This window comes from Anguilla anguilla, chromosome 13, assembly GCF_013347855.1.
Source record: "Anguilla anguilla isolate fAngAng1 chromosome 13, fAngAng1.pri, whole genome shotgun sequence".
Classification (NCBI taxonomy): Eukaryota; Metazoa; Chordata; class Actinopteri; order Anguilliformes; family Anguillidae; genus Anguilla; species Anguilla anguilla.
Window position 1 is genome coordinate 23,790,206 of NC_049213.1, and position 27,416 is coordinate 23,817,621.

Sequence of the window (27,416 nt, forward strand, 5' to 3'; positions counted from 1 at the left end):
ACAGTTGCAAGCAAGGCTAGCCAACAACCCCAGGAAGATAATACTGCATTCTGAAAAAGCCAAAGACAATAACTTCTTCAAGGCAACGTATTCTAGTCCATTCCGCAGGTCAACCAATTCCTCTTTGATCAATTGCCCTATGCAGGGTTTCACTCTGCTGCGAGTCCAATTCCAGTAACTACTGTATTCATTAAATAAAGGCTTTCGAACCCACTCATTATAAACATCCTCAGGAAACCATCAGAAACACTCGGAGAGCGAATAAAGATCCTTACAGCACAGCCAATCTCTTCACTCAAAGTTCCTCACGTAACGTCAATGTGTGACCAGAAAAAGAATGGCCTCTCTCATAAACAAAATACTTAAAAAAAAATAATAAACACACCCACACAAAAACATCCCCCACACAGACACTCCTCACTTCTCTCTGATGTAAAGTAACTCTGAATTAATGAGCTCCAGAGGCCAGTTTGAACACGTTAACTGTGGGCAGGACCACAGCGATATTTCCCTTTCCCCCAGGGCCTGTTGTGTGCAGCTCTGGGCGGGCTGTAAAAGCAGGCAGTGCAGAGGAGACGGAAGGAGTCTTATCTCTGACTCCTTTACCCACTAACGCTGCCTGACCAGCGTCAATCAGCAGACCAGTATACCAGGCGTACATCTGTTTGGATGGAATAAAGGGATAAGCGAGGGGGGGAAAGAAGTGGTACTAACCTAACTTTAATCATAGCCAAATCGCATGAAGACAACCCAGCATCCTCCCACAAGAAAGCCGGGGGCCTCTGCATCTTGGCAAGCTCTCTGGTGGGAAAAAAAAGAAAGAAGTTCTGGGCAGGTTGTATGCCCCTTCACAATAAAAGTACGGTACCTTTATTTCCCCTTTGTGCAATTCAGCTGTGTTGAGTGCTGCAGGTTGTAGCTATGGCGTCAGTGGACAGATAGGACACAGTCACAGTGCCAGTCGCTGGCACTACCGGCTCAAAGGAAGGGGCGGAGAAGCGGGAAGGAAAGCGCTGCCAGAGCTGCCGCAGTACGTTCCGGAGCTCAGCTCACACCATAGGGGTTTCTTTTATTATTATTTTTTTAAACAAGGTCTCTGGTTATGCGCAGTGTGCAATTTGCGGAATCTCAAACAGTTATTTAGGGCGATCCATTGATTTTAGAATTAGAAAGAACCCGCACTCAGTGAATGACAAACACGATACGACTTGGTACGAGTGGAGAACGCCTGTTTTTTTTCAAACTTTAATATAGAGCTGCCCTTACGTTATATTTTGTGTGTTGACTTCAACCTCAATTGAAAGTCCACATGCTGCGCTGTTAGAGACGCTCGTAAAGACGGGCCAACCGCTCCAGAAAGGTTAAATGGTCAAAGGGTCCGTCCTGCTTTCATGGTTATCCTGAGCTTTATTATTCTGAAAAGATACACTAGATAAGAGGGGGAAGCCAGACCGTACGAGAGCCAAGAGCTGCACATATCAGCAGACTTTGTTTGACCAGATTCTGTTACTGAAAGATTGCGCCTCCTTTTCGCACCACTGAAGTTGACTGCAGTTTCAAACCTCAAATCTTGAGTCAGTTTTAACTTTTTATTATTCTATTCTATTCCTTTTTGTATTTGTTTTTTTTTTTTTTGCCTTGAAGTCAGTGGAGCCTCACCCTGTAAGATTCAGGAAACATCTGGGAGAAATCAAGCAGTGGAAGAGGAGACCGCATGACACAAACACAGCCTCATGCTGCAAGTCCCCTCCAAACCGCACACGGACTGGTCCAGGTGGCTCGTCCGGGATCTTAGGCACTTTTCTGCCAGTAGTTCGGGGATGTGTAAAATTCTTTGACAAGAGAGTTCCATGGGACATTAGTTTTATTGTGATGTGACTACATGCAAGGGTAACATCTTGCCACCATCGGTGTGCATGCACACAAAATTTACCATGCCGAAGACCGGCGAGCCATACAGAGCAGTCACTGAGACGAGAGCTTCATCAGGAAACCCTAAATGTACTGCTGTTCCTTTGTGAGTCAGTCATTCCTAGTACACCCAATGCCTTGCATGAAATCCAGGCATTCATTTGAGGGAACTTAAATAAGGATACAATTAAAGTTCAATTTCCTACACAGACAGGGAGAACACTAACAAAGCACATGTGCAGTGGGCATGACAATAGTGTTTACATGGCTAGCTTCTCTGACAATTCCCTAAAATAAATAAACTAGTTTCCGCAAAGTTTGGGATTAAAGTGAAGTACCTAAGCAGTTATGAGTCACTTTGTACTGGTCTGTTAGATACGGACATGAAATTCTAATATACACGACAACGCAATGCAACAGGGTACGGGCATGGAACCCTGTGTATCACTTCAAGTACTGATAGAGCATGTGTTGTCTTGTCTATGAAATTCTTTACAAATCAATTAATGCAACGAAAACAAAAAATCCAACTTTAAAAAAACAGAAATGAATTATAAGAACCCAAAACATCCAATAATGGAAACAAAACATGTAGGGAACTCTGAAGTAAAAAAACCAACAGAAACAGAGGATTAAGTGAGCATTTACAGCTGGAAGAGGGAGTAAAAGCCAAGGAGACCAGAAACACACACACACACACACACACACACACACACACACAAAACCCACATGAAAGACTACGAGAGGTTTAACTGTATCGCTGCGGACAGATAAGAACACGGTGAATTTCCTCAGCCCAGGCCACCTTGGCAGCACTGTGAGACCCTTCTGCATTTGGCCCAGGGTGTGAGCCATGAGAAAGCACAGCTCTGTCGGTTCCCAGCTGAAAGCCCAGAAGACTCTTACAGCAGAGACTTCCCAGCTCCGAGAGAGACGGGGGGACTTTTACGGCAGCGAGTTCCCAGCTCCGAGAGAGACGGGGAGACTTTTACGGCAGCGAGTTCCCCTGCTCGCAGAATATCTGGCACTCTTCTGGCTACGGGGGCGCCTGCAGGGGAGCGGGGCTGGTGCAGAGGGACTCTTACGGCAGTGGGGGTGCCTGAAGGGGGATGGGCGGGGGAGGGGGGTGCTCTTACGGCAGCGGGGGGGCCTGCAGGGGGACAGGCTGATGCAGGCTTCCAGGATAAGGAGACCTTTGTTTTCAGCTCAACTGTGAAAATGAGAAAATGGCCCCGGCCTGACAAGAAGCCCACTCAGCAGCACAGGGCAGGCCCCAGCACCAGCTTTTATCAGCAAACCGAGAGGGGGGAGCACGCCTCGCTACTGACAGGCCTTCAGAAAAACAACACAACATATCGCGCTGATCTCATACGCCTTCCCGTCTCTTCAGAACAAAGAGATATCCAGGCTATGAGAGACCCTTCCTGTTCCTGTTAGTACTGTAGCCCGCCCTCCTCCCGGCTAGAAAAGGAACACTTCATGACCGTTTCGCTACAGCTGGAGCCTGCTTCCATTACATTACATTAGCTTCCAACAAACACTCCTACACACCTTGTGTGGTTAAACTCACTGGAGAACACAGCTTTTAAGCTCGACAGAGCACAGCCTTGTCCCCAGCTGTTGTAAATGGGAGTCGGGAGTGAAGTTGAGTGGGGAGGGTGGGTGGGGGGAGTAGGGTTGATATCTGCTCCCCCTCCTCAGGCTGTCTGGGTCTGGCCCTCATCGGCAGAGAACCATAATAGAAACCTGAGCCTCTGCCATCCGCCGTTTGAGCCTGAGGTGTCTGGTGTCAGCTACCTGCTCCATACAGAAAACAATTAACAAAGAGAGCTACCGGGCCTGAAACAGCTGTGGGCAAAACCTCCCGCCTACCTCCCCTTGACGAACATTACTATGATTACTCAGAGAAGAAGGATTGGAGAATCCGCCAGGGCAGAGACACTTAATTGCCATTTTGAATATTGGGAGATTAACATCTCCAGTTGAAGGGCTTTTGTTTGTATTTGGGTGTGAATCCTCAATGAGGCCATCCAGCAGAAACTGATTCGTCTCCCTGCTTTGTTTACCCAGCCAATCCCGCGTGGCTCCAAGGGCAGAGAAATTCGATAAAAAACCCATAAGTCAACTCAGCGGTTTAAATGGATGTCAGTTACCAGTCACGATACAATTAGCCTTTGTGAGCTAAACGGTTTGCCCCGGGGCAATTCAAATGGGCCTAAATTTGCTTACTACTTCAGAATGGCTTTCCGCCCCATCCCACACTGTACATAGGTGCGTGGGCACCGAATTTCACACAATATAACATTTCGCCTCCAAATCACGCGCCTGTCAGCAGTCATTTTTATACTCCCCATAAATGAATGCTAATTCTAACCACATGGCACAAGAAAGGCCTTGCAAAAAAAGGTTAATTTATGTCAGCAGGGCAGAAGACACTAAGCACTTTCTTCACACTCTGTGGGCCAGTGGGAGACTCCACAATGCAAAGGCCTTAAGAGGTAGGAAGGAGAATTATGCTCCCTGGTGAAAACGTTATTTATGTTAGTGCTGACCGAGCTGTTGAGATGCAGAGAACAAATGTGTCTTCACCCCCCCGCCCCTCCCCGCCCCTTTGTTCCAAGCATCATTTGGAACACACGGTGAAGTGACCCTGTTTTGCATGCTGTGCCACAGTTCTGTTGTTACTCTGTTCCCATTAACAGCGAGATACACCAGGTGCTACATCCTTATAAGCCCAGCCTCGCTACTTCTTCCAATTATGGTTCGGTTTTATTTTCAAGAACAAAACTTAAGCTCAAAACTTATGCATACTTAAGGTGGAGGAATACAATATTCCTGAAAGGGATTCAGGGAATGAAAATGGCGGCCGGTTTGCCTGGGACTGTTCCAGGCTAGCGCGGAACAGTGGGGACTCTCGTCCTGCGGCAGCCTGCAGAAGCCAGCTCGCAGCTCCCAGCTCTGTGTGCCATCATTGTTTGGTCTGACTCCAGCACTTGGATCCTAATTTGTTACACGCATTCCAAGGCCATGAACTGGACCGGGTGCTCTGCCTAACACCACCGTGAGTTATTTAACAATAAATAGCCATGTCTGTGGTCTCATGACCGAGCGCAGGGAGCCCGAGCGGGGACAGGAATGCGCGGAATCCGTGGGGCCCGCTGACGGGCGCGGGGAGGGCACGGCCCGGCACCGCCGGCGCAGCATGTGCTGCGATCGCAGGCCCGGAATGCGCGGAATCCTGGGCCTCAGCTCCGTGCCAACCGTCAGCGCATTCCGCGCTGCGAGCGCGCCGCCGGAGGAGCGCAGGGAACGGCTCTTCATTTCCCGCTACCTGCAGGGGTCCTCGCCATTTTGGGCCTCCCCGCGGAGCGCGCCGGGGACCCGCGGGAGGCCTGCGTAAATCACACCGCCACGCCTGCCACCACAGCGCCCCCTGCTGCTCAGCACGCCACAGCCGCCTCTAAAAAAAGCACATTCCTCTACTTTGGGACATTTATAAGGGCCATTCCTTTAATAACAGCATGGCCTAGGAAGGACAGACAGGTGTGTGTGTGTACGTGTGTGTGTGGGTGTGTACTTATGATCCTGTTGAGGAGAAAGCAATACGAGAATCGAACTCGGCAAACTTACAGCTGCGCCGCGAACAATCGGCTCATTTTGGCCACGTGCTCGTTGTCGCAGTCGATGTCTTCGTCCGGCTGGTCGCTGCTGTGCTTCCTCTTGCTGGGGCTGATGGGCGGGGGGCCGGTCCGGTGGTTGGTCACCGCGGACGACATGGACTGCATCCTGGGCTCGCCCCTGAGGGCAGCTTCACCTGCGAACACAGAGGAGGCCACTTCCTGTGAGCGCGCGTGGAGCAGCCACTTCCTGTCGGCGTGTGCAGAGCAGTAAGGCCATCCATTTATTTGGGAGCCTTCATTAAAGCCAGCAGTTACCCCTTGCATGTTTAACTGCGCACCCTGCACTCGGCACAGGTTTCTTTATAGAGCGCCTTTGACGCAAATCGCTTTACTGCAGCCTAAACTTCACTTTGTTCTTCTCGTATATTCCTTCTTGAAATGGGCCTATAAAACATGAGGAGAACTATTAGGCTAAGTAATAAGATTAGGCTGTGAAAATACACCAACAAGCAGCAGCAAAAGAGCTTCAGTAGCATACATACAGTCCTAAAAAGTCACAAACTTATAGGTGATGGTATACTTATACATTTCACCAAGAAACAACTTTCTAATATTACTTATAGCCTACATTTTACCCAGAAAATTTAATTTCATCATGTCTCTTAAGGAAGGGGATTAAGTACAGTAGCTTATAGTGTATTCACAGTGCGCACTTTGAGAGACACAGGAAAATTACAACTGGCAGCAACAGTTACTGGGAACTTTCCACTTGGGAAAGCTTGAGCGAAAACTCAACATTTAGCTTTTAAAAGTGTTTATTCAGTAAAATACGAATGCTACTTCTCCTACAGTAAATACTGGTTTAATAAATGAGGGGTTTTTGACATTATTGCGAGACCACTATCCAAACAGTTATATTTTCCCTCACCAAAATATTGCCACTCTCCGAAAGAGATAGGCTACACATCTGTAAAATTACATTCGCAAAAAGACAAATGCAATTTCCTTCACAATTTTGCCTTCAGCCATAGCCACCACAGCTGTTTTTTGTTTGAAGACGTTCTTCAAACATAAAACAGAAGGATTCTCAAGCAGCCAAACGGCATTTTCTAAGAAAAGCATTTAAACAAAATTGATTCGCATAATGTCCTATATCCATCTTAAAAAAACCAATCAATAAAATCAGCGAACAAAAACAAGCCCTACAAAGAGAGTTAACAGGGAGAAGCCTCCTAAACAAGCGTCCCATTTTACTGACTAGCATGTCCCTGCTCGTCTGACCGCACTCCATGGCAACGGGGATGACATCATTGTTTTGGCAGAAGAGAAGGCTAGTAATAGAGAAGACTGCAGGCTGCCTGCTGCAGTGCATTTTCCCCTCTGCTCAGAACCCGCAACACATGATAGCTTATCTACGCTGGTTCAAGACTCAAGTGCTCAAATAGAGGTGCCATTGTGAATATAGCCGCTAATCTAGGACAGTTAATCTACTCTGGGCCTTTGTCCTTATGCAATTTATTTCAAGTTCTGGTAACAAACAAATAATGCCCGAATCCATTTCAAGGGAACATAAGGCTTCCCTTAAGTATCCAACTTCCCCCCTAAAGGTGTCATCTGCTACAATGGATGGGGGAGTTCAACAGGAATCAAAGTCCCCTCCCCCCTCCCTGGTGTTACTGCCTGCAGGGCTGATCACCCCACCTCCAGAGCAGCAAATGGAGCGAGTGAACAGAGACACAGCCGTTTCACTACAGCCTCAGCCAGCAAACCCAGGAGCCAAAAAAACTAAAAGATGAAACACTTCTGCAAGTTCATTTTGAATAAGGAGGAAATGTACTCTGCAAACAAAATATAGGCAGCATTTTCATTTTTCTTTCATGATAACACCCGTCTGGGAAATTAAAAACTTGCCTGGTGTCTCCACATGAAAAATAAATGAAATGAGATTAAATAAAGAAGTTAAATCTCATTTCCAATTCCAAACTTATTGCTAGAACTCTTTTTTTATCAGATATTCACATCTTAATTGTGGATTTAAACGTCTTCAGATGATTGATTTTGATAGTCTCAAAGGACCCCCCTTCATGAAATCAAAGCGCATTTCAAAGGACCGTTGGCAAATAAAGTCTCAGATCATGTGTGGGCCTATACCTCGGCTGAAGCGGAAGCTTGCCACAGCCCTCTCTCTCTCTCTCTCTCTCTCTCTCAGATTCCTGGACTGTGTCTCACACGTTTCCCGCACTGACTGACAGCCTGTAGTACTACAATAAAGTGCAGTGGCTCAGGAGGCCGTGTGCTGCGGCGCGGTGAATGGCAGGGAGCGAAGCGCAGCCAAACAACAGGAGCGCTGTGCTCTGCCCGAGCCGCACGGTACAGTAACCTTTGTTAAGAAAAACTCTGGGCCATAAAGATCTCTATCTGCGTCGGGAGAGACGCATTAAACGTTTGATCTAATGAAAGGCAGTCATTAAGAGAAAATGATCAAAGCCCAGTCTTTCTCGGGGACTTCAAACGTGAAGTCAGGATGAGATCAGGTTACGGAGGTGACCCCCCTCCCCCCTCCCCGGGCTCCTTCACACATTTAAAAGCACAGAGAATCAAGCAAGTCTTCTTCGCCAATGATATTTTTGGCAGCCAGTCGGCGTAACCCGAGCAGAGCTCCAGAAATGTCTTTGAGACGCATGGAAGTCGACTCCAATTGAAAAGATACAAGGGCAGGGACTTCTGCCTTCCTCACCAGCTCATTCATCCAGTCAGCGTAACCTCAAAATCGGATACAGAGTTCTTTCTTTTTCAACTCTGGAAATTTTTCCCCCTGGCCACCCACAGCACTCAGTTCACAGCCAATCTCCCTTGCATGCACAACCCATTTCCCTAAATGAGAGAAAAGACCAATGCCAGGTACCAAAAGGTGATGACATAAGTCTGGAGTCTGCTGGAGGCTTTTTTTTTGGCTTTCCAACAGGAAAAGTGTGCAGCTGAGATCCAGTTTGAGCACTGCTAGATATGATGGTAACACTGACAGGGAATATGCTGACAGCTAAAGAAACACCCGGTAATGTCCGCTTTAGTCTGCAGTAGCCCAGTAAGCCATTTCTGTCAGTGGGTTAACATGATGTTTGAAAAAGTCAATTTATTGTTTTAGTCCGGCTAGAACTGGACTTTTAAAAATCACGTAAACATTGTCGATTTTTTCAGAGTCGGACTAACATACTTTGATAATGAAAAGGTTCCGCTGCAACAGGTAATTAACCCGGAAGTCGAACAGCGAGCGCACAGTCGAGGAGGTATCATGGCGAAAAACACATTTCTGGACGGACTAGGAGACCAACTTCATGCTATCGCAACTAAAGGAGTTAAATATCCTAAAATACATGGATGGAAGAAAAACACAGAATGGCAAACTATTCAAAAAAGTTGCGACAAAATTGGAGGAAGCAGGATTTAGCCTATAAGAAGCCCTGAGCAGATCCGTGTACGGTGGAAGCACCTCATCTCATTTGTACCAAAACTAAAGCGTATAGAACGTACGGAATGTACAGCGCTGTAAAGTTGTCCATTTTGCGTCTTTAATAGTCCAGGCACAGACAATATAGACAGACAAAACCAAAAGAAGTCCGCCATCCAACGAGGGTGCCGCTTGCTACTAGCTACCTGTTGTTTTGTTTTGGTTCCACTGTGTGACGCAAAAGGTCTTCATCAGACACACCTCGGTCAATAAATCGATGATTCTTTCTGAGTCATGTATATTGGGCCAACGATAATAGTCCAATTAAATCTCATCTTTCGCCAAATCAAGCTATTAATATAGATCAATTTTAACTGTGCATGTAAACGCACTGTGTGTTTAACTTGGCTGGTGGAAACCTTTTAGTTATCTAAAAAAAACCATTTAAAGCATTAAATAGAAAAAAGTGGCACAGGATGCTTTCAAAAAAACCTTTAGAAATGCCACTGCAGAGTGGAATTCACCCTTTTGGGTACACGCAAAACCAAAAGCATACAGTAGAACAATTCATTTAAAAGTGCTTAGCTGAGGTGGTTTAGCGTTTGGGCCGTGCGTAATTTGATACTGGGTAGGAAGTGTTCCCACCCTATGAGCTCTATAAACCACAGACCCTTCACTCCCAGCAAAAAGAGAGCCAAGTAACTACATCAGGACAGCAGCAATATTTTCAGCAATTCCCTTAGGCTACCTCAAACAACATTTTAACACATTAGTGTAAAGTCTGGGAATTTGGTACCTGGTAAAAAATTTGACCTACAGATCACAAACATCACTCCACAGTAAATTCCAGAAGTGGAAATGGACTGCAAAATGATTTTTAAAATGTTATTTCAGCTGTCTATGAATTCCAGGGAATACATTCATTTCAATTAAATAATGTACAAACTCATAACTGTGCATGCAGGCAACTGAATATTCCTCATTAATCCTCTCAGAAAACATCTGGAACTCAGCAGGACATTATGGGAGAGTGATATCTGGTCATGGGAAGAGGACGTTTTAGGCTAGTTTGTTTGTGTGGAAGTAGCCTAATAGAAATGGGTAAAACTGACACGAAGAGTGACATGAAGGGAAAGTAAACCACGTTGCCTTCGGCTGTTTAAGGGAAATGAAAGCATAAATATTCTTTTGACAGCGCTGCCCAGATATACAGACACTTTTTTTTTCTTTTTTTTTTAAACAATCAGTTCACTTTGGGGTGAGTGTTTTCATAAGCTGCATAAGAGCGAAAAACATCACCTCGGTGTACAAATGTGAGAGATGCCCTTCAGAAATCTGGTAGGTCCTCTGACGCAAAAACAAATGAGTGTCCTGTATCAAATGGCCTGCGCCCAAATTCTGGAATCGTTGGATTTTCCACTCTGTAAACAAACTGAACCAACTGCCACCTCAGAAGTCAATCCAGGGTCCCTTGCCAGAAAAATGATAGCACTGCCAAAACATCTCTTTGACGTTCTGGCATGTAGGCTATAGCTTGAGACTTCAGCTGAATTAAGGATAATATAAATTCTTTACTCACTCACAATCTAGTGCAGGGGGGTCATTTGTACACAAAAGTATATTAAACATGTTCAGTAGTCAGTTTGCACCGAAAAAAGTAGGGTAATGCTTGAATTTATTTGGAAGTTAATGGTGAGGTCAAAAGCTGATTAAATTGAGGTCTGTGTTTTGTTGCTCATTTAGTGTTTGCTGCTTGAGTCAAGCTGAATCACTTCCTTTTTATACTCAAAAGAAATGTCCCAAAGAAATGTTTACATTTTGAATGAAATACATCGGTAGTAAAACAACAAAGACATAACACTAAAAAAGGGACAGAAGTCAACACAATAGGCTGAGGTTTAATAAGTTGCACATTAGCTGCCATCAGATCTGTCCACTTTCCTAGCACTACATAACTATACCTAGGGCCTATTAGTTGTGTTTACATAGTTTCCACATTCAAAGGAAAACAACAAAGAAAATAGCCAGGAATTTGTGAGCGGCAAGCTTGCGCTTTCAATGAATTAAAGAAAACAACCAAAAATTGAATGAAATTGAAAAAATGACATCCAACTCCATGGTAGCTTTCTTATTTAAAATACTTTCTCTCTTGTTCAAGCCACTCACTACCTTCATATACTGCAGAAAAAAATTCTAAGTACTTAAGATCACACAGCCAGGCTGGCAAAACAACCCTTCTGCTTTCACATCTCAACAGAAAAAATAGCACACACATGCTCGTGCACATACGCACCAACACAAGCCAATGAGCACATGTGTATTTAAAGCAGTGCTTCACTACTTAACGTACACAGCTGAGGCGGATTTTATGAGCCCAATAGTTCACTTGGGCATATTAAAAATAGAGTTAAGCACGTTGCGTTAAACACAGGGTACGCAGGAACGGCTGCAATTGTGTATTTCTATCCGCTGTCACTGGGTCATGTGACTGGGTGGCAGGAGGAACATTCCGGCAGGGAGAGCAGTGCTGGCAGGCCAGGCCAGGCCTGACGTCCTCTCTCAGGCAGCCTGACCAGCGTCCGATCGCTCTTCATCCCCAACAGTACTGTGTGCACAGTCCACTGTGTCAATCTTTCCACCACCTGCTCTCCTGCACATTTTTCCATCGATTTCACTTTGCTAGCTTATCTAAAGATGTCAAGTGATTCATGAACCGTACAAGAGAAAAACAAAGTTTTGCAATCGTTGAGACGAGTACAAGAAGGTCTGAACTGCGAGGGCAAATGGTCTTAAAGCTTAAGTGTATAGGCATAAATAACATGCATGTCCAGAGCTGGATTCCTCTCAGAATCTGAGTTTCTGCAGTAAAAAACATAGGCAGGAAGCCTAGAAACACTGTCACTCAATCACAGAGTTTATAGCCCACAATCCATCACGGTAATGCAGGTAACATTTCTAAAGTCTTTAGCATTACTTGGCTGGGCAAAGAACCTTTATTTTTAGCTATAAGGGTGGGCTCCGAGAACTTGGCAACTAGTCAGGTACACATCCAGTAATTTAGCGCAATAAAAAGTCATCTGGACCCTGGCAGATTACGGACTAAAAATGCAGAACATTCGTATTTACAATTTTTAAAAAAATCTGCTGTAGCCAACTGAGCTTTCAGCAAGAATCAAAGCAATTCCAACAAAGCTGTTCATGCCACTGGAAATGAACTCAAATCTTGGCAGTTTCTCTCTCTCTCTGAATATGTTGGGCCCAAATACACCTTATCAAGTCTCTGCCAGACGCCTACAAACCACCAAGAATGCACAGTTTTCACAGGAAATTTGGAGAGAAAAAGATTTATGAACACCACACTGGTGGGAGGGAACTGATCTGTATGTATACAAGGAACTCAGGGGAATTATAATACAATCCACTAAAATTCTCTGTTGTTTAAACCCTTTTCCAAAATAGCTACCAAATAACACAGGCTTCAATTCTCAGCTAACACGACATATAGACCACTCTCTTTGGGATTATGACAGGCTGCCCAAAGGAAGTGGAAGTGTTTTTAAGGATACGGTACTGAGGGAAACATGCTCAGCCTCCTCAAATGGAGTGTGAAAACATCAAACGCTGAGGAGAGGAGTGAGAAAATGGCTGATAGTCACACTTTAAAAATGGCTCACAGGGACAAAATCAATTCCCCAACACAGAGCACTGGATCATCTGAAATTGCCAGCAATTTAGCAAAATGGCTTTTTACCCGAGATGGAAAAAGATTGATGTTAACACCGAGAACAGGAGGGTACAGCATTTAGTCATTGACAGCTCTAAACGAACAGGGTGTTCTTGGCCAGGTGGTTTAGGCTACATAAACATCAATAATTAATTCAGCAAGCCAGTTCACAAGGTTCCCTTCATACTGCTACACGATTATAACAAAAACAGATATGCTAATCACATCATATTCTACTGAGCAACACATAATAATGTTGTGTTAATATGCTACCTGAGAGCACTTTTAAAACATTATGGAAAGACGAGTGCGAATCAAAAAGCCAGACGGTGGTGAGCGCCAACGCTGAACGAACTAACAATGTGAAAGTGTGCAAGAAGCGAGGCTAATCCCAGCAGCTATTAAAAGATGAGCCACAGAGACTCCAGCCTGAATGGTCCCAGAATGCTGACATTTTAAACTGACACAGCGCTTCTGTTCAAAGCAGCCTGCTGATACTCCGCAAGCTCTGACTGACTGCACCAGAGCCCCAACTCCAACTTCAAATCCCCCAGCATGCTTACTAAGGAATTTCAGCTGGAGAATACCGAGAGGGACCAGGTTTCCGCCAGCCAGAGATCAAGCCAGTTTTAGCAATGAGAGGGGGAAACGGGAACAAAAAAAGAGTTTTAAAAAAGTCTGTCACTAGGCTCACAACCAATCTCCAAAACTGAAACACAGACTTGAGTTTGAGTAACATGAGTAGTTTGTGGGAATACAGAACCAAGCCAGTGTATAAAGGTTAATATTTATTCTTATTTAACTTTGGCATCCTCAAACCCGTAAAAAGAACATGTCTGTGAACGGACACCTCTCCAGAGTCTGGTGTGAATGGATGCGAGCCTCCCTGGCTCTTTGGACAGGGTCACTAGTGTTTGTTTTCAAAGCTGCTCTTAACAAAAGGAGCCTCTCTGCTTCTTATTCTCCACGCTAGGAGCAGCATGCGCTGGAGCTCAGACTGCTGCCTGTATCGCCTTTCCATCCCCTGACAAGTGACGGCTACCAACAGGAGGCCGGTACAGTGGAGCACAGAGGCCTTCAGTCAGGGCCTGCAGGCACTGACATACTGCAGAGCCCTGCAACATTCATCAGATAACACGGCCCCTGGCGGCGCTTTTAATACGACCGTTATCTACAGCCCACACCGCTAAAACCGTCCGCTGCATTACAACATGCAAAACTACACGGCACATAGCAATGCGGGCCAATGCTTAACATAGGTATCGTCTTTGGTCACACATGGAATGTGCTCACCCCCCGATCCCCCCGCCCCCCCACACCATCTATAAACAGACAAGCGCGCGCACGCGCAGACACACACACACCGGGATTACTGCAACTATTCCCATACCTTTATTAATTGAAAAAACGAAAATACCCAAACACTGGGAATAGCATTGCATAAAGAGAATATGCATAAGGAGTACGACTATTCCAGAAAAGTTGGCCTCATGGTGCCTCTACAATTCAGTGTGCAACCAGAAGGAGGAGCTACGTAATTATGCCACTCATTAAACATTTTCACTGAAGCAGAGCTTGATATGCAAATAAAACAGGAAGCAGGCACATCACTTAAAATTACTGTACGCAATTAAAGCATCACCGACAACAGTTTCGATCGACTAGAAACGTCCTAGTCCAGTATATTACATTCACATTCCAAATCAACATTCTGTTCATTTATTAAAGCCTGCCAATATGGACCGACGCATTAACAGAAAAAAGGACCATCACTGAATAACCCGGTGCACTTTTCAGAACAACATTGATATGGAAGACAAAGCACGGCACAAGAAACCATATGGGCCTCAGCAGGGGTAACTCCTCTGAAAATGGCAAGTGACGTTAGCCTCCGCTTAAGCGTTTCCAAACTTTGGAAAAGTTGGGCCTAACCTCGAAATCCACTTCGACAACGGTATGGTTCCAACAGAAAGCAACTATTCTGCCAAATTTAATCAGTTAGGCCTCTCTCTCTCTATGTTGCAGCCGAGCCATTCCAGTTTTCCCGATTTGCACGTACCAATATATGCACGGTAAAAACTTTAGCTCAAGGCAATGGCCATGTCCACGAAACGCAGTGTAACTACCACGACCACGATGAATTTGACCATCTCAGTTTTAGCAACATTTCTGTCCTAAGGAACAGGTTTTACCATTCGCCTACATTGCACTCAAAAAATATTATATTTTCCATTTTCTTGTTATTGTACCGATTTCATTTTTACCACCATACTACACCCACCAACACTAGCATATTTATCCTAAGAATCGAAAATCGAAAAATAAACCCAGACACTAGTATCCGCCCCTAATCCAAACAGTGCCATCGACTAGAATTGCAAACCAGACGCTGGAAGCCTTTTGTTGCCGAGTAGCGCCGTGGTTATACGATTTTTCAGTTTTTTGAAAAACCTAAAGTAGGCAATAACCTGTAGCTCACAACGTACCGTGGCTCCCCAGTGAGTTCACAAGTTAGCTAATGGAAACACGGCACAAGTTTCATTGGTCTATTTATCAAACAAAACAAAAACAACTAGAAACGAAATTTAGTTGAAAACGCAACCCATTCAATACAACTTCCCACGGATACAACTAGCTATATTGGACCGGCTATCATTAGTTACGTCACTCGAATTATATGATAATATCACCATGCTAGTATATTCACAAATTTGCAGACAATACCAAAATGTAATAAAAGGAAAATTACCAACAAGTAGGCAACAAGAAAAACTTTGAACGGGCGTTTTATTTAGAGGAATAACAAAATTATTTACCTTCGTAGCAAAGTATGCCAATGTTGTTGTTCATTTTGTCCAGGTACTGGTAGTTCAACAGGTCCATTTTCGTAAGAAGCATTTATTGGTTTAGCAAAAAAGACCCGCTTGTTTGCTTCCAACCAAGGCAGAGTGAGAAATGGTGCGACCGGTCAGCTTTTCGAGAATTCAACTCAGACAGCTAAAGGCCCAGCCTTTAACTTTTCTCAGAGCAAAACAAAACTGCAACCCCTCAAGGGTTGAACCTTTATAGTAAAGTATGGATCTAAAAAGTTCCCCGTAAAAGTTTAAAACGCTTCAACAACTTTAAGGGTTTCGAAAGTACGTATTTTGGGACAAAAGGGTCGCGCCAGTTCTCCTCACAGCCCGCTGTAAGTAGACTGCACTGACACGCAGGCTATGCTTGGTATGACTCGTATGTGCACCCGTTTCCTCTATGTAGGCTTCGGCCACTGGGCATGCTCGGTAAATCCCTCGAGCGCCTCAAATGTCAGGGATTTTTTCTGCACAAGATCAGCCTCCCAATGCATCGAGGGCCAGAGCGAACACGAGAAATCAGAAAAGGGGAGGCAAAAACAAGGAGGGGCTATGTCAAAATTCTGTGACAGGAAGCAGTAGGCTACAGCCTTCGCTAAATAAAATACAAAGACGTCTATTCAGGGATTTTCAATCCTGCTTAGCTACAAACAGATAACAGTTTACAATGTACAATTGAATTGTCTTCCAACTACAGTTCATATTTCACATAAAATCCTGAACTTATTTTAGTTTCAGTGCTGCAATACCAATACCAATCTAAACACAACAGAAGAGACGCGTCTATACTAGAATAGGTACTAGAAGATGTACTGAAAATAACATTTGCATATAGAAATACAAAATAAGATTTAATGTAAAATTTCAATAACCAAATGATACTAAAGTTCGCTGAAATTAATATGGTTTCTAGTATAATCATGCAAGTTACATTGAAAATATTCCTGAAAAGAAAGTTGAAAAACAACTGACTGTATGATAGGCAAGAGATAATTTAAATAAACATTATAGTCATTGCTAGAAAAATGAAATTTTTAAACACATTCAAATGCAGTCTATCTACACAGACATAACCAGCAGTTATTATTCCTAAGAATAAGAGAATCATCAGAATATTATAAGATAAACATGCTATTCCATTGACGATTATCGACCGATTTAAAGCAATCAATTGCAATGATGTCGCAAGTGAAAATGTTTGTAATGATACTATACTGTCCTCTAGTGGTACAATCTAAGAAAAAATAATAAATTGCCTATTTCAGTGAGCTAAAACAATGCCAGCGCTACTATTCAAGTGTCAATGCAAGCTCTGCATGTATCCTTGAATTCCTCCAATTGTTGATTTATCAGCTTGATCTAATAGAAAGCCTTACAAAATGATTACAACTGTAAACATTTCCAGCTGGCTTATGCAATGGATTTTACACCATTTGAAGCTGCAAGCAACTATTTACTCATTAAGATAAATACTCTTGTTTATTTTCATTTTGTCCATTTATAAGCAGCAAGAGAGTAATTATTAGAATTCCATTCCTTCAACCTTGTATTGGCCTGTAAGTGCAAATGAGCTCAGGGTGAGGATATGCATACAAAGGACAGATTTAGTGTAAATGGACTGCATTTATGTAGCACTTTTATCCAAAGCGCTTTACAATTGATGCCTTTCATTCACTCATTCACACACACTCACACACCAACGGTGAAAGGATGCCATGCAAGGTATCAATCAGCTCATTGGGAGCAATTAGGGGTTAGGTGTCTTGCTCAGGGACACTTGTTTGACACGCTCAGGGCGGGAGATCGAACCGGCAACCCTCCGACTGCCAGACAAACGCTCTTACCTCCTGAGCTATGTCACCCCACCAGTGTCAGTTGTGGCTTTCAAAACCTGGCACAAATCTCACAAGTTGGCTGAAGCTTTTGAAGGAATCTGATTGACTGAGCACAAGTCTGTTCCTGTCCTGAAAGCCGTTTTAACTACACCAGTACCAAAGAACCGAATAGATCATGCCCGAACACAAGCAACTCCAAAGCTACACCTTCAACGCCAATTTCTAAACAGCCATGTTTTTTTTTATAAAAACAGCTTTCTGACTCCATTTCTAACTTTACAGAAGCGAAGTAAGCACAGTAACCATTCATCCTTCATCAGTGAATCCTTCAGAAACAGAATTGCTTGAGATCAGTGTTGGCAGTTGTGATGTACAGGGAGACATCTCTGCCAATTTGCCCTGCACTGCAGTTTTCCTGCAGTGGGAGTGGTACAGGGTCGCTTGAGAGTCAAACAATTATTTAAACTGTCCTTTACGTTCTCACAGGAGAGTCTGGAGGAGAAAGCTCCCACAGTCTTGCAAAACAAAAGGGTTCCTGAGTACATGCACAGCTGCTGATTCCAGCCCAGTCCAAATGGTAGACACAAAAGAACTGCAGAACAGGTAACTCAGGGATTCCTCAGTCTGCATGAAAAGGTACATACAAATACATGTCTAACAGTTAAACAGAGCAGCTGACCTTTCCCCTACTGAAGATGAACCCCAACCACTTCTGAGACCTCAAGGTTCAAGCACTAACAAAGACTCACTCCCCCACACCTAACATTTGAAATAATTTCAGTTAATAATCTTAAAACTTGAATATAAACTTTAGGAGAGAATAAATCTCTTGATTTCAAGTTCAACAAACATTTATTTTAACAGTGCTTTGGTTATAGAAACAATTTAACTGGCAACTTGAACACTTCATATTCATATTCACATTCATAAGTATCTAATACTTAAGTCATGATATCTCAAATTAATTTAAACTTACATTTTGGGTGTAATGCAAGACTGTTCCTGAAACTATTTAATTTCATGTTTATGTAACCTGTCATTTTTGTGAAGTCCTTACAGTCAATGGTCAAGACAACCGCATATCATGCAAGACATACCCCCCACAAAAAAAAGAAAAACTCACATGAACATAATCTGACATGTTTCTATACAATTTTCCATTTCCAAGGGAAGTATTTCCACCGTAGCCTCAATATGTATTGAAAAAATTATAAAAGCCTATGACCACTTGTTCCCAGAAAGAACATAAAAGGTTGTGAATAATGCATTTCAGGTAAAAATAACTGCAACTACTGATCCAAAAGCTAGCACTTAATTCAAACTGCGCCTCCTTATTATTCTGTCCTACAGTTTGGACTATATTTCATGTCGCAGCTTGCTAAAAGCTCTCCCCTCCGCATCCTACACACTTTCACAATGGGAAAAAGGCTAGTTGAGCTATTAGGTGCACTTCTCACACACAAAAGGAACACTCAACACAGTTCTGTTTCCAGTTTATTATTTTACTGGGTTTCCAGGTAAAACAGGTAGTTACATGCACACTGTATACAGAGCCTGAATAATCTGTTAATGTAAAGTTATTTACATCATTACCAATATTCACAATCTTACTGATCACAAACAGAAAATAGAAAAACAGAAATTGTCAGACCGGAGAAACAACTCCCTTGAGGTGAATTTGGGTAGAGATAATGGGCTGAGATAATGAGCAGGGTGTGGCACTTATTTCAACCTCAAAACAGAAAACAGTGTCGATTTACCTTTTGTCTCCTGCTACATATTCTGTGTCTCCACTCCCTTTACCTTAACGTAAAAAGCACTCCAATGCAACTTACAGTTCAATCTGTAGAACACACAGAGACTCCGGACATATCAAAAGAATCATATTTGCAGAACATATTTGTTTAGCTTGTTTAGCACAATACAAAGAAGATGTGCTAAGCCATTTTAAACTTCACTCTGAAAATACCAGAAGGGAAAGGTTTATTCACTAACCTATGTTTAAAAAGGCATTCAAAGCCTAAATATAAATAATGTGCTAATACTGTCCATTAGTGTCAAAGTTTAGAAAAATGAAATAAAATCATTTCAAATAAAAAAAAATGTAAGAGTTTGATTTGTGTTGTAATTGGCATGCTTATATCTGCTTATGCCAAGTCAAGGATTTGATTTTAATCCAAAAAAAAAAAATCAAGATTAAAACATGCTCAAATTGCAAGCAGCCAGCCTTTAGCTGACGACTTCAGCCCTACAGTGTTGCCATGGTTGCAAGGCCCCTGTCGACCAATCCATTCGCTTGGCCGTGCTACAACTAATAATGCAACTGCCTGAGCTTCACTGGCCCTGCAGCGGAGCCTGTACACACACCACAATCCTCACACGCACACACACAGGCACCCAGACAAGACACAGACAGACAGACAGACAGACAGACAGACAGACAGACAGACAGACAGACAGACAGACAGACAGACAGACAGACAGACAGACAGACAGACAGACAGACAGACAGACAGACAGACAGACAGACAGACAGACAGACAGACACACACACACACACACTGTCATAGTAATTATAGAAAACATGTAAACAGGGTCCCTCTCTGTTTCCATCTGTGGCAGTGTGGCACGACTTTCTGGAAATCCCAGAAGTCTTTACAAAACAACTGACACCACAAATAGCATCCCCAATATGCATACTTAGGACATGTGTTGGAGTACATGTCTGGTATTGAAATTGTTTCTTTTTTAATATAAGCTACAGATGCCATCATAAATAAGCGTCTGCCAAATAAATCATTACTAATAATGTAGAGGTAGTGTACAGTGGATACCCCACCCAACCAAAAAACACACATTTTTAGATGAAATCCCATTTGCTAGTGATTTTCCAAATTTTTAAACCCTGGTAACCTTCAGTAGACCACACCATTCTAAACTTAATACAGGGCAAGGATGTAACTCAATAGTACAGCAAAGGGATTATTTAAATTAATTCCACAGTTTTCAATTGACCTCTCTCATCACTGAAATTACAGCCCTTACTCTAACTTTACTCTCACTTGCAAAGGAGATTAGAAGGGTCTATTCACACAAACCAAGGGCCTAACCCCCCCTCCCCCCCCCGCTCTGCACCTCACCCAGCTCCCCCTCCTAACCCTGTTCAATACTAAAGAAAATGGTTCTCATTGGTTTTAATGAGTCATTGTCTCATATTTCACACACTCTGTGGAATATCCAAGCCAAGTCTGAACACTGGCCCTATTCAGTGAGCTGCTTAATCCATTGTCTTCAATTGTGGGTAGTTTAAGGAGACAACAAGGACCCACAAACACTGTATAATTGGGAAGGCTCAGTCAACAGTTGTGTGACTGGCCCAATCAACAGCGTGTGAACAGAACACACAGTTAAAGTGCTAAAGTACAATACAGCGATTGAGGGTAAACTCTACATGCGAGGGATCAGCAAAGATCACGTTTTTCAGTATGACGACAGGGCAAATGCACAAACCTGCTGATAAGCCAGAGACAGTTGAGTTCGACAGCTGATTCTGCGGTTTATGGAAATGCACATTTATGGTACCATTAGACAGAAAATATGGATGACTGACAGGATGAGACAGTACCAGAGCAATGAACTGTACAAGTGTCATTAAAGCAAAGCAGAGAAAAGCAGGTTTGGCACTGCAGACACACAGTTTAAAAATATTCCAAATCATTTGATGATGAAAAAAAACTGACAATAGGTTGCTTAAAATATTACGGACCATGTTTTTGAAGTGAGAAGTGGTCAGTTTTACTGCTACTTAAGTATCCTAAGTCATACGGATAGGCTTATATGATGAATGAAAACATATATTCAGTTTATGAAACCAACAACAGTTCTGAATTTATTATCTACAGTTTCCATGCACCAGCTCCCTTTTTGAGGGAATTGGTTGGGAATTGGTTCCCTGATCTTAGCCTAAATTGTCCTTCCAGTATACTTTCCTATTGGAAAATGGTTGCAAATTGGAATTTATAATCACCTGAAGAGTGGGAAGCACAGCAAACAGCCCAGAGTATTAGTACTTATGGGGCAGACTTGCTATTTACTGAAGCCACACAGAATAGCAAAAATGCAATTGCAGGCACTTAGCACTCAGTAATGATAGTTAATGCATTGCTAAATTGTGATTCTAATAATAAAATGCATTCTGTCTAAAGGAAATGACAAAAAAATGGCCACTATGTTCACAGTACAGCTGACTCGGTGTTGAGCAACAGAACATCAAGGTGATTAATGATTATACAACAATTCAGTACATTTCCACGGTAGGGAACAAGGATACAGTTTTACATACAGCAGAATAAACAAAGCCTCACAGTGTGAGCACCCCATATTAATGCAGAATAATAGACCGCCTTCATATACACAAGTCCAAGCTGTTCCACAGCATTAGTGCTCAACAACACCCACTGCGTAAACGTTCACAAATCGTCAGCACAGAACGGCCAACTTTCAGTTTTACCATCACAGCATGTATAGCGCACCGAGCCAAAATATCTCAGATGTCCTGACCTTTTTTTGGGGGGTGGAATGGCCTGCTTAACAGTGAAAGGGATATGACTGAAGTCACCTTCAGCTCATTCTGTTTCCTATGGAAAACAAAACACCACCCTGACAATGCTGGGCCAGGCCATTTTCACTGGAACAAGTTTGGACAGCTGTCTGACTGGCGTCCTGTGAAGACAAGTTCCCTTGGGGGTACCCACGAAAGGGTCATACCCTGTTGGTGCCCCGAGTATCCGAGAGTAACTTCTTATGAAGTAGCAGCTCGGGAGGGATGATAAGCAATCTTGAGGTGAATGACATTTCTGTCAGAGATTGTCACCTTTTTCTTTTTTTTCTTTTTCTGTGACCTTTTGAACTGAGGATTCTATAATAGTGTAAACCCACATATATGCTGGGAACACCAATTCTTATACAGCAGTGGTAACCAACCCTGTTCCTGGAGATCTACCATCCTGTAGGTTTTCATTTCAACCATAATTTGGCACACCACGCTCTACTAATTAGCAGTTTAACAAGATCACTAGCTGTTGAATGAGATGTGCTTTGTTAGGGTTGGAGTGAAAAAAACAGTCTTTGTCACAAATGTTATAGGGCTCACTGTATGTGTACAATTGTCAGTAAATGCTATGAAATGAATCTGTTATATGTACAGCCTCTGGTAACATAATGTCGTTGTGCATTGCCTCTGCTTTGGAGTGAACTCAAATGGCATTTCCTGGCTTTAGTCTAGGAACCCCCCAATTCCTTACACCTGGCACTGTAAAGCTGAGAGGTTGTGAGATACTTCTAAATATCTAAATATCCTTCATCACACACAAAAACTGTCTGGGCCAGTCAAAAACACACACAAAAACTGAAATATTATCAAAATAGCCCAGAAAGTCTACTATATTTAAGGATGAAATCTTACCCAAAAAAAAGATCCTCTAGTCTCACAGTGGGGAGGTTATTTCATGCAAGAGGCAGAAACCTTAAACAGGGCCTGAAGCTCAGGACATTTTTCTGAAATCAAGTGGAATGTGTAACGATCAGCTTATCGCTTTAATAAAGATATGCTAACATTCAAATACATAATACTCAACCTGACTATTGTATTTAGCATGCAGGATATAAATCAGTTCCTCTAATAGGCATCCTGCCCATATAAATATGGGCATATAAAATTCCACACCCAGCTGGCACTCCGCAGAAACATTATGTAACTGCAGTCACTGGACACCAGCAGCCAATTTGTCTGTGTTTAAAGAAGGACTCCGTATGACAGATAATGGCTCAAAAAGGTGAGAACACGTGAGACAGCTCTTTCCCTCTGTGGGTATCCCTTGTTCTCTTTGTTTTGGAAAAGTAATGCGATACTTCCTGCGGGGAGACAGGACCTCAGTGCCAGTGCAACAGGAGGCAGAGGAGGGAGGCACTGGTGGGTGAAACCAGATCAGGAAGAGGCCCCGCCTGTTTCCCTGCATGTGTTACTCCAAACAGACTCTCCTGGATCCTGCTGCACTGTACTCCTAAACAGAGGCCAAAGTGTGTCCTGTTCTCCCCCCCTCCCGCCTCTTGCCCATAATTCCACAGACACCCTTGCTGTCTAATAAGATGCTTGGTGTTCAGAAGATTGCATTCCTGACGGTTCACAAGCAACAGAGCTCACGGTATCCCAGATACAGTGAGACAGCTGCAGTTTGCACTCTCTGACCCCCCCCCCCCCCCCCCCCCCCTTCTCCCCCAGCCCCCACCTCTCTCTCTCTCTGGGGTACTGATATGAGCCTCAGCACTCACTATTCCTAATTCAGACCCCCATCCTCCCCAATCTGCCCTTTAAGATGTCTGCCCACCCAAAAAGGAGCTTGGGTGGGTGGGGGGGGGGAGGCGGCTGCAGCTACCCGTTCTTAATGCTGATCCAGGATATAAGTCAAAGTGCATTCCTGGCCAGCGGCCAAGGCAGGCTTCAACTTTGGTGAAGATTTACAAGCCATGTCAGTTAGGGCAGATCGTATCCTGGTTAAGTCTAAAACTGCCAGGACCTTTTCTCTGTAAACAAAATATGTGTATGAGGCATGAGGTGGTGCTGACATGGGGAAACTCCATCATTAAATTACACAGAACAAGGCTGAGGTGTGAGGAGACAGCTACTCGAGAGCACTGGCGTTCAATGCCATACATTTTAAATGGGAGGGGGGGGGGGGGCACACTAACAGAGGCTGTTCATCTTACTGTTGTTTCAGCTCATAAACCTATTTCTATTATGAACCAAACCATTTCCTTCAGAATCCCAGAGGCACTCCTTTCTGAAAAAGATGCAGTCCTGACACAGTAGTTATTTGCTAACCAAGAAAACAGGCCTATTTTCTTGGTTAGAAACTGACTGCAACAAATATTGTTCTGTGCTGTCGTTTTAATGCAAATCCATTACATTTGCATGTTATCACATGCATTGCAATGGCTTACTGCACATACAATATGGAGTCACATTACAGTAGTTACTAGGGCTTAGCACAGAACAAAAAAGACCTTATTCCAAGTCCAAAAGATGCAATGCAGTAGAGCTCTCGTAGTCAGCACACTGTGCAATAGGAAATAGGCTATTAAATATTTGTCCCTTGAGAGCAGTTACTTTCATCCAGTATATTTCAATTTCCCTTTGCAATATTCTGAACTCAATTACATTACCTTTAAGTGATAACACGCATGACACTTAATGTGTAGCTTTTCTCATTATGAAAATACGATAAGAGCACCAGCACAGTGCACACACATGCTTACAACCTGTTGTGGCCATATTTTGAAGGAGGCTGAAGTCAAGTGTGATGCAATGGAAATGCTTAGAATTCCTAAATGAAGGAAAGAGTAGCCCACACACAGTCCCAAAGAAGGACACTTCTGGAAGGGGGGGAAAAAAACACATTCCAAACTAAACATGAAAAATATCTGTGGGTGAAGCCACAGTGGTGACTGGTTTAAAGGAAGGTAATTAAATGCTGCAAGTGATCATTAGTGTCTGGGCTAACTTTAAACTGTGCTCACATATAAATTATAGACTGTCTTCAGTTTCTAAAGAAGGAAACAGCCAAGGTGCAAATTGTCCTTTTATGTGCGCAAGTTACATTTCAAAGGGGTCAGTGTGATTTGTCACAGTTACCTAATAGTGCAGTATTTGCCTGAATAAGAGTGCAAAGCATCAACTGTAACCAGAGTGCTTTAATGAAGCAGGATTATTTTGTTACTTTTTAATTTATTCTTTATTAATTGTGAAATTATATTATTCAATTAAGCTACATTGTATATAAATATAAATAAACACTGTAACACCAAAGGGAAAGTAAAGGATAACCTCTTGGCAGTTGAAACTGCAGTTTCCTTATGTTGAACCGCATCACAGCCAGTGATTAGGATCTCTGCCGATAGCAGTTTTCACCTGTTCCCTCAACTGTAAATCACAGTTTAAGTATTCAGACATCACGAAGACACAAGAGCAAGCCCTAAACACGTGTCGTTTCTGCGTGCACCGCACGTCTCCCCCGTCTTTTACCACACGTTCCAAATCTCACTGCGGCCTACGGTGAACCCGCCTGCCGAGATTAAATAAAAACATCAGCAACCCTGCTTAAAAAAACTGTTTTCAAAACCAGCGGGAAAAAAAGAACTTTGGTCTGCCCTGAAGGATCATGAGAACATCTACTACAATTGATAGGCCGGTCATTTTGGTGTCTGTCCTGGCTGTATGTGTGCCTGTGCCTTGGGAGCACCCTTCTCAGCTCTGCAGTTTACTGGAGGACACCAAGCAGTGCCCTACAGGGTGAGATGTGCCCTAGCAGTGCCCTACAGGGTGAGATGTGCCCTAGCAGTGCCCGACAGGGTGAGATGTGCCCTAGCAGTGCCCTACAGGGTGAGATGTGTATGCCCTTCCTTTGGGTAGTGGGCACTCAGCACAGAGAGGCCCAAACACTCTGTGGCTGTGTATGCAATCCTGAGAGAGTTTCAGGCATAAAGGCATGTGGCAGTTACCAAGGCAAACCAACACAGTCGTTCTGAGAGCTTGTTTAGAATGTCAGTCCATAAGCTAACATGTATACCAGGCGTACCTGCTCCATTTGAGGGAATACAGACCGTAACGAGAAAGACGCACAATCCATTGCAATTTGCACACCAGACAGATACTTAATATGTTACCAAGAAATGGCTGAGCTACTACTATGAAGCTTAAAAAAGTTAACTATTGACGATTTCATATGGGCTACGTTTTCAAAACTAGAAGTTATGGGGTTTTTTTGCTGTACATTGCGTGCTTAATAACTGTCTGTTATTCCAACAGTCTTCCAACACTATCAAAAATTTATCAGAATAAAATGGGCTTGCAACATTTTTGACTTTCAACACTGCAATTCCAAGAATTTTCTTTCGTGGTTTAACTGATATGTTTTGTATAGAGGTCCACATATGCAGGTAGACAGAAGAGTCAACAAGATTCCTTCCTGCTCACAGGACACTATTACATAGGTGAAATATTCAATTTTCCTGTCTTTTGGGGTATATTTCAGTTGACCACAATTTAAATTTACAAGAAGATACGCACGACTAAAAATAATGGCTATATTGTGTCTTTATCCTCATTTCTTTATCCCTTATATTTGTGTGAATTGAAAATCCAACAAACGTAAATCTAGAACAAACAGATACAACTGAGACTCAGGTCTCAGTGTTAAAAATTAAACTACACAAAAAGCTATCAGTCATTATTGTTAACACCTTTAATGTCATTCAAACCACATTGTAATGCAATAGGTTTCTACTCTAGATTTCTGAATTTCTACAGTTCATGGAAAAATACTGCAGGCCTTTAATGGGTAACCATACACTGAAACCAGCCCCATATCAGATTTCAGTTTACAATGCACACAGTGGGAGGGTTCAACAATGCCCATTTCTCTTTTTGTCAATTTCTGTATAACTGAAACAGGAGAGAAGTGCAGCTTTGACATTAGTGTTTGAAGAGGCCAGAATTTCAGATATTCTGTCCTGGAGACATTTTGTGTTGGCTACTACCTTGAGTGAGGGTTTAAGGGTTAATATGTTTATGGTTTCTGGAACAGCTTGAAACCAGAAAGGTACTTTTGTTCCTGGGAAAGGCGGCTGCCTGTTTCACTGTCAAACAATTATCAAGGCTGGCACCAAAGGGCTCAGAATAATCAAAACAAAGAAGGGACAGCAATAAGTGGGATAACCATTTTTCTTTCACTCTGAAGAACCAAATCAAAACTAAAACTGCATCGTGTCTATTTGCATTCAACAAAAACATACTAATAATACTAATAAGAAGAATAAGTAAGTAAGTAAGTAAGTAAGTAAGTACGTAAATAAATAAATAAATAAATAAATAAATAAATAAATAAATAAATAAATAAATAAATAAAAACTTGCTGGGTAGTAACTATCAGGTTGTTTTCTGGGACAGCTGAACTAATTGAAAATCATTGA

General features: G+C 42.9%; 1 protein-coding gene across 5 annotated transcripts in view; it reads right to left on the reverse strand.

Moving 5' to 3' along the window:
• vgll4b (vestigial-like family member 4b) overlaps window positions 1–27,416 on the reverse strand; it is a 40,918-nt gene that overhangs the window by 6,585 nt on the left and 6,917 nt on the right. For 2 of the 5 annotated variants that reach the window (XM_035388533.1, XM_035388532.1), the window contains exons 3-4: window positions 5,542–5,725; window positions 715–801 (exon numbers count right to left, since the gene is read on the reverse strand). In XM_035388533.1, coding sequence (XP_035244424.1) covers window positions 715–801; window positions 5,542–5,725 — 271 coding nt within the window. Of the gene's footprint in view, window positions 1–714; window positions 802–5,541; window positions 5,726–15,519; window positions 16,034–27,416 lie in introns of those variants that run through there. The other 3 variants (XM_035388531.1, XM_035388534.1, XM_035388535.1) reach the window with 3 other exon arrangements.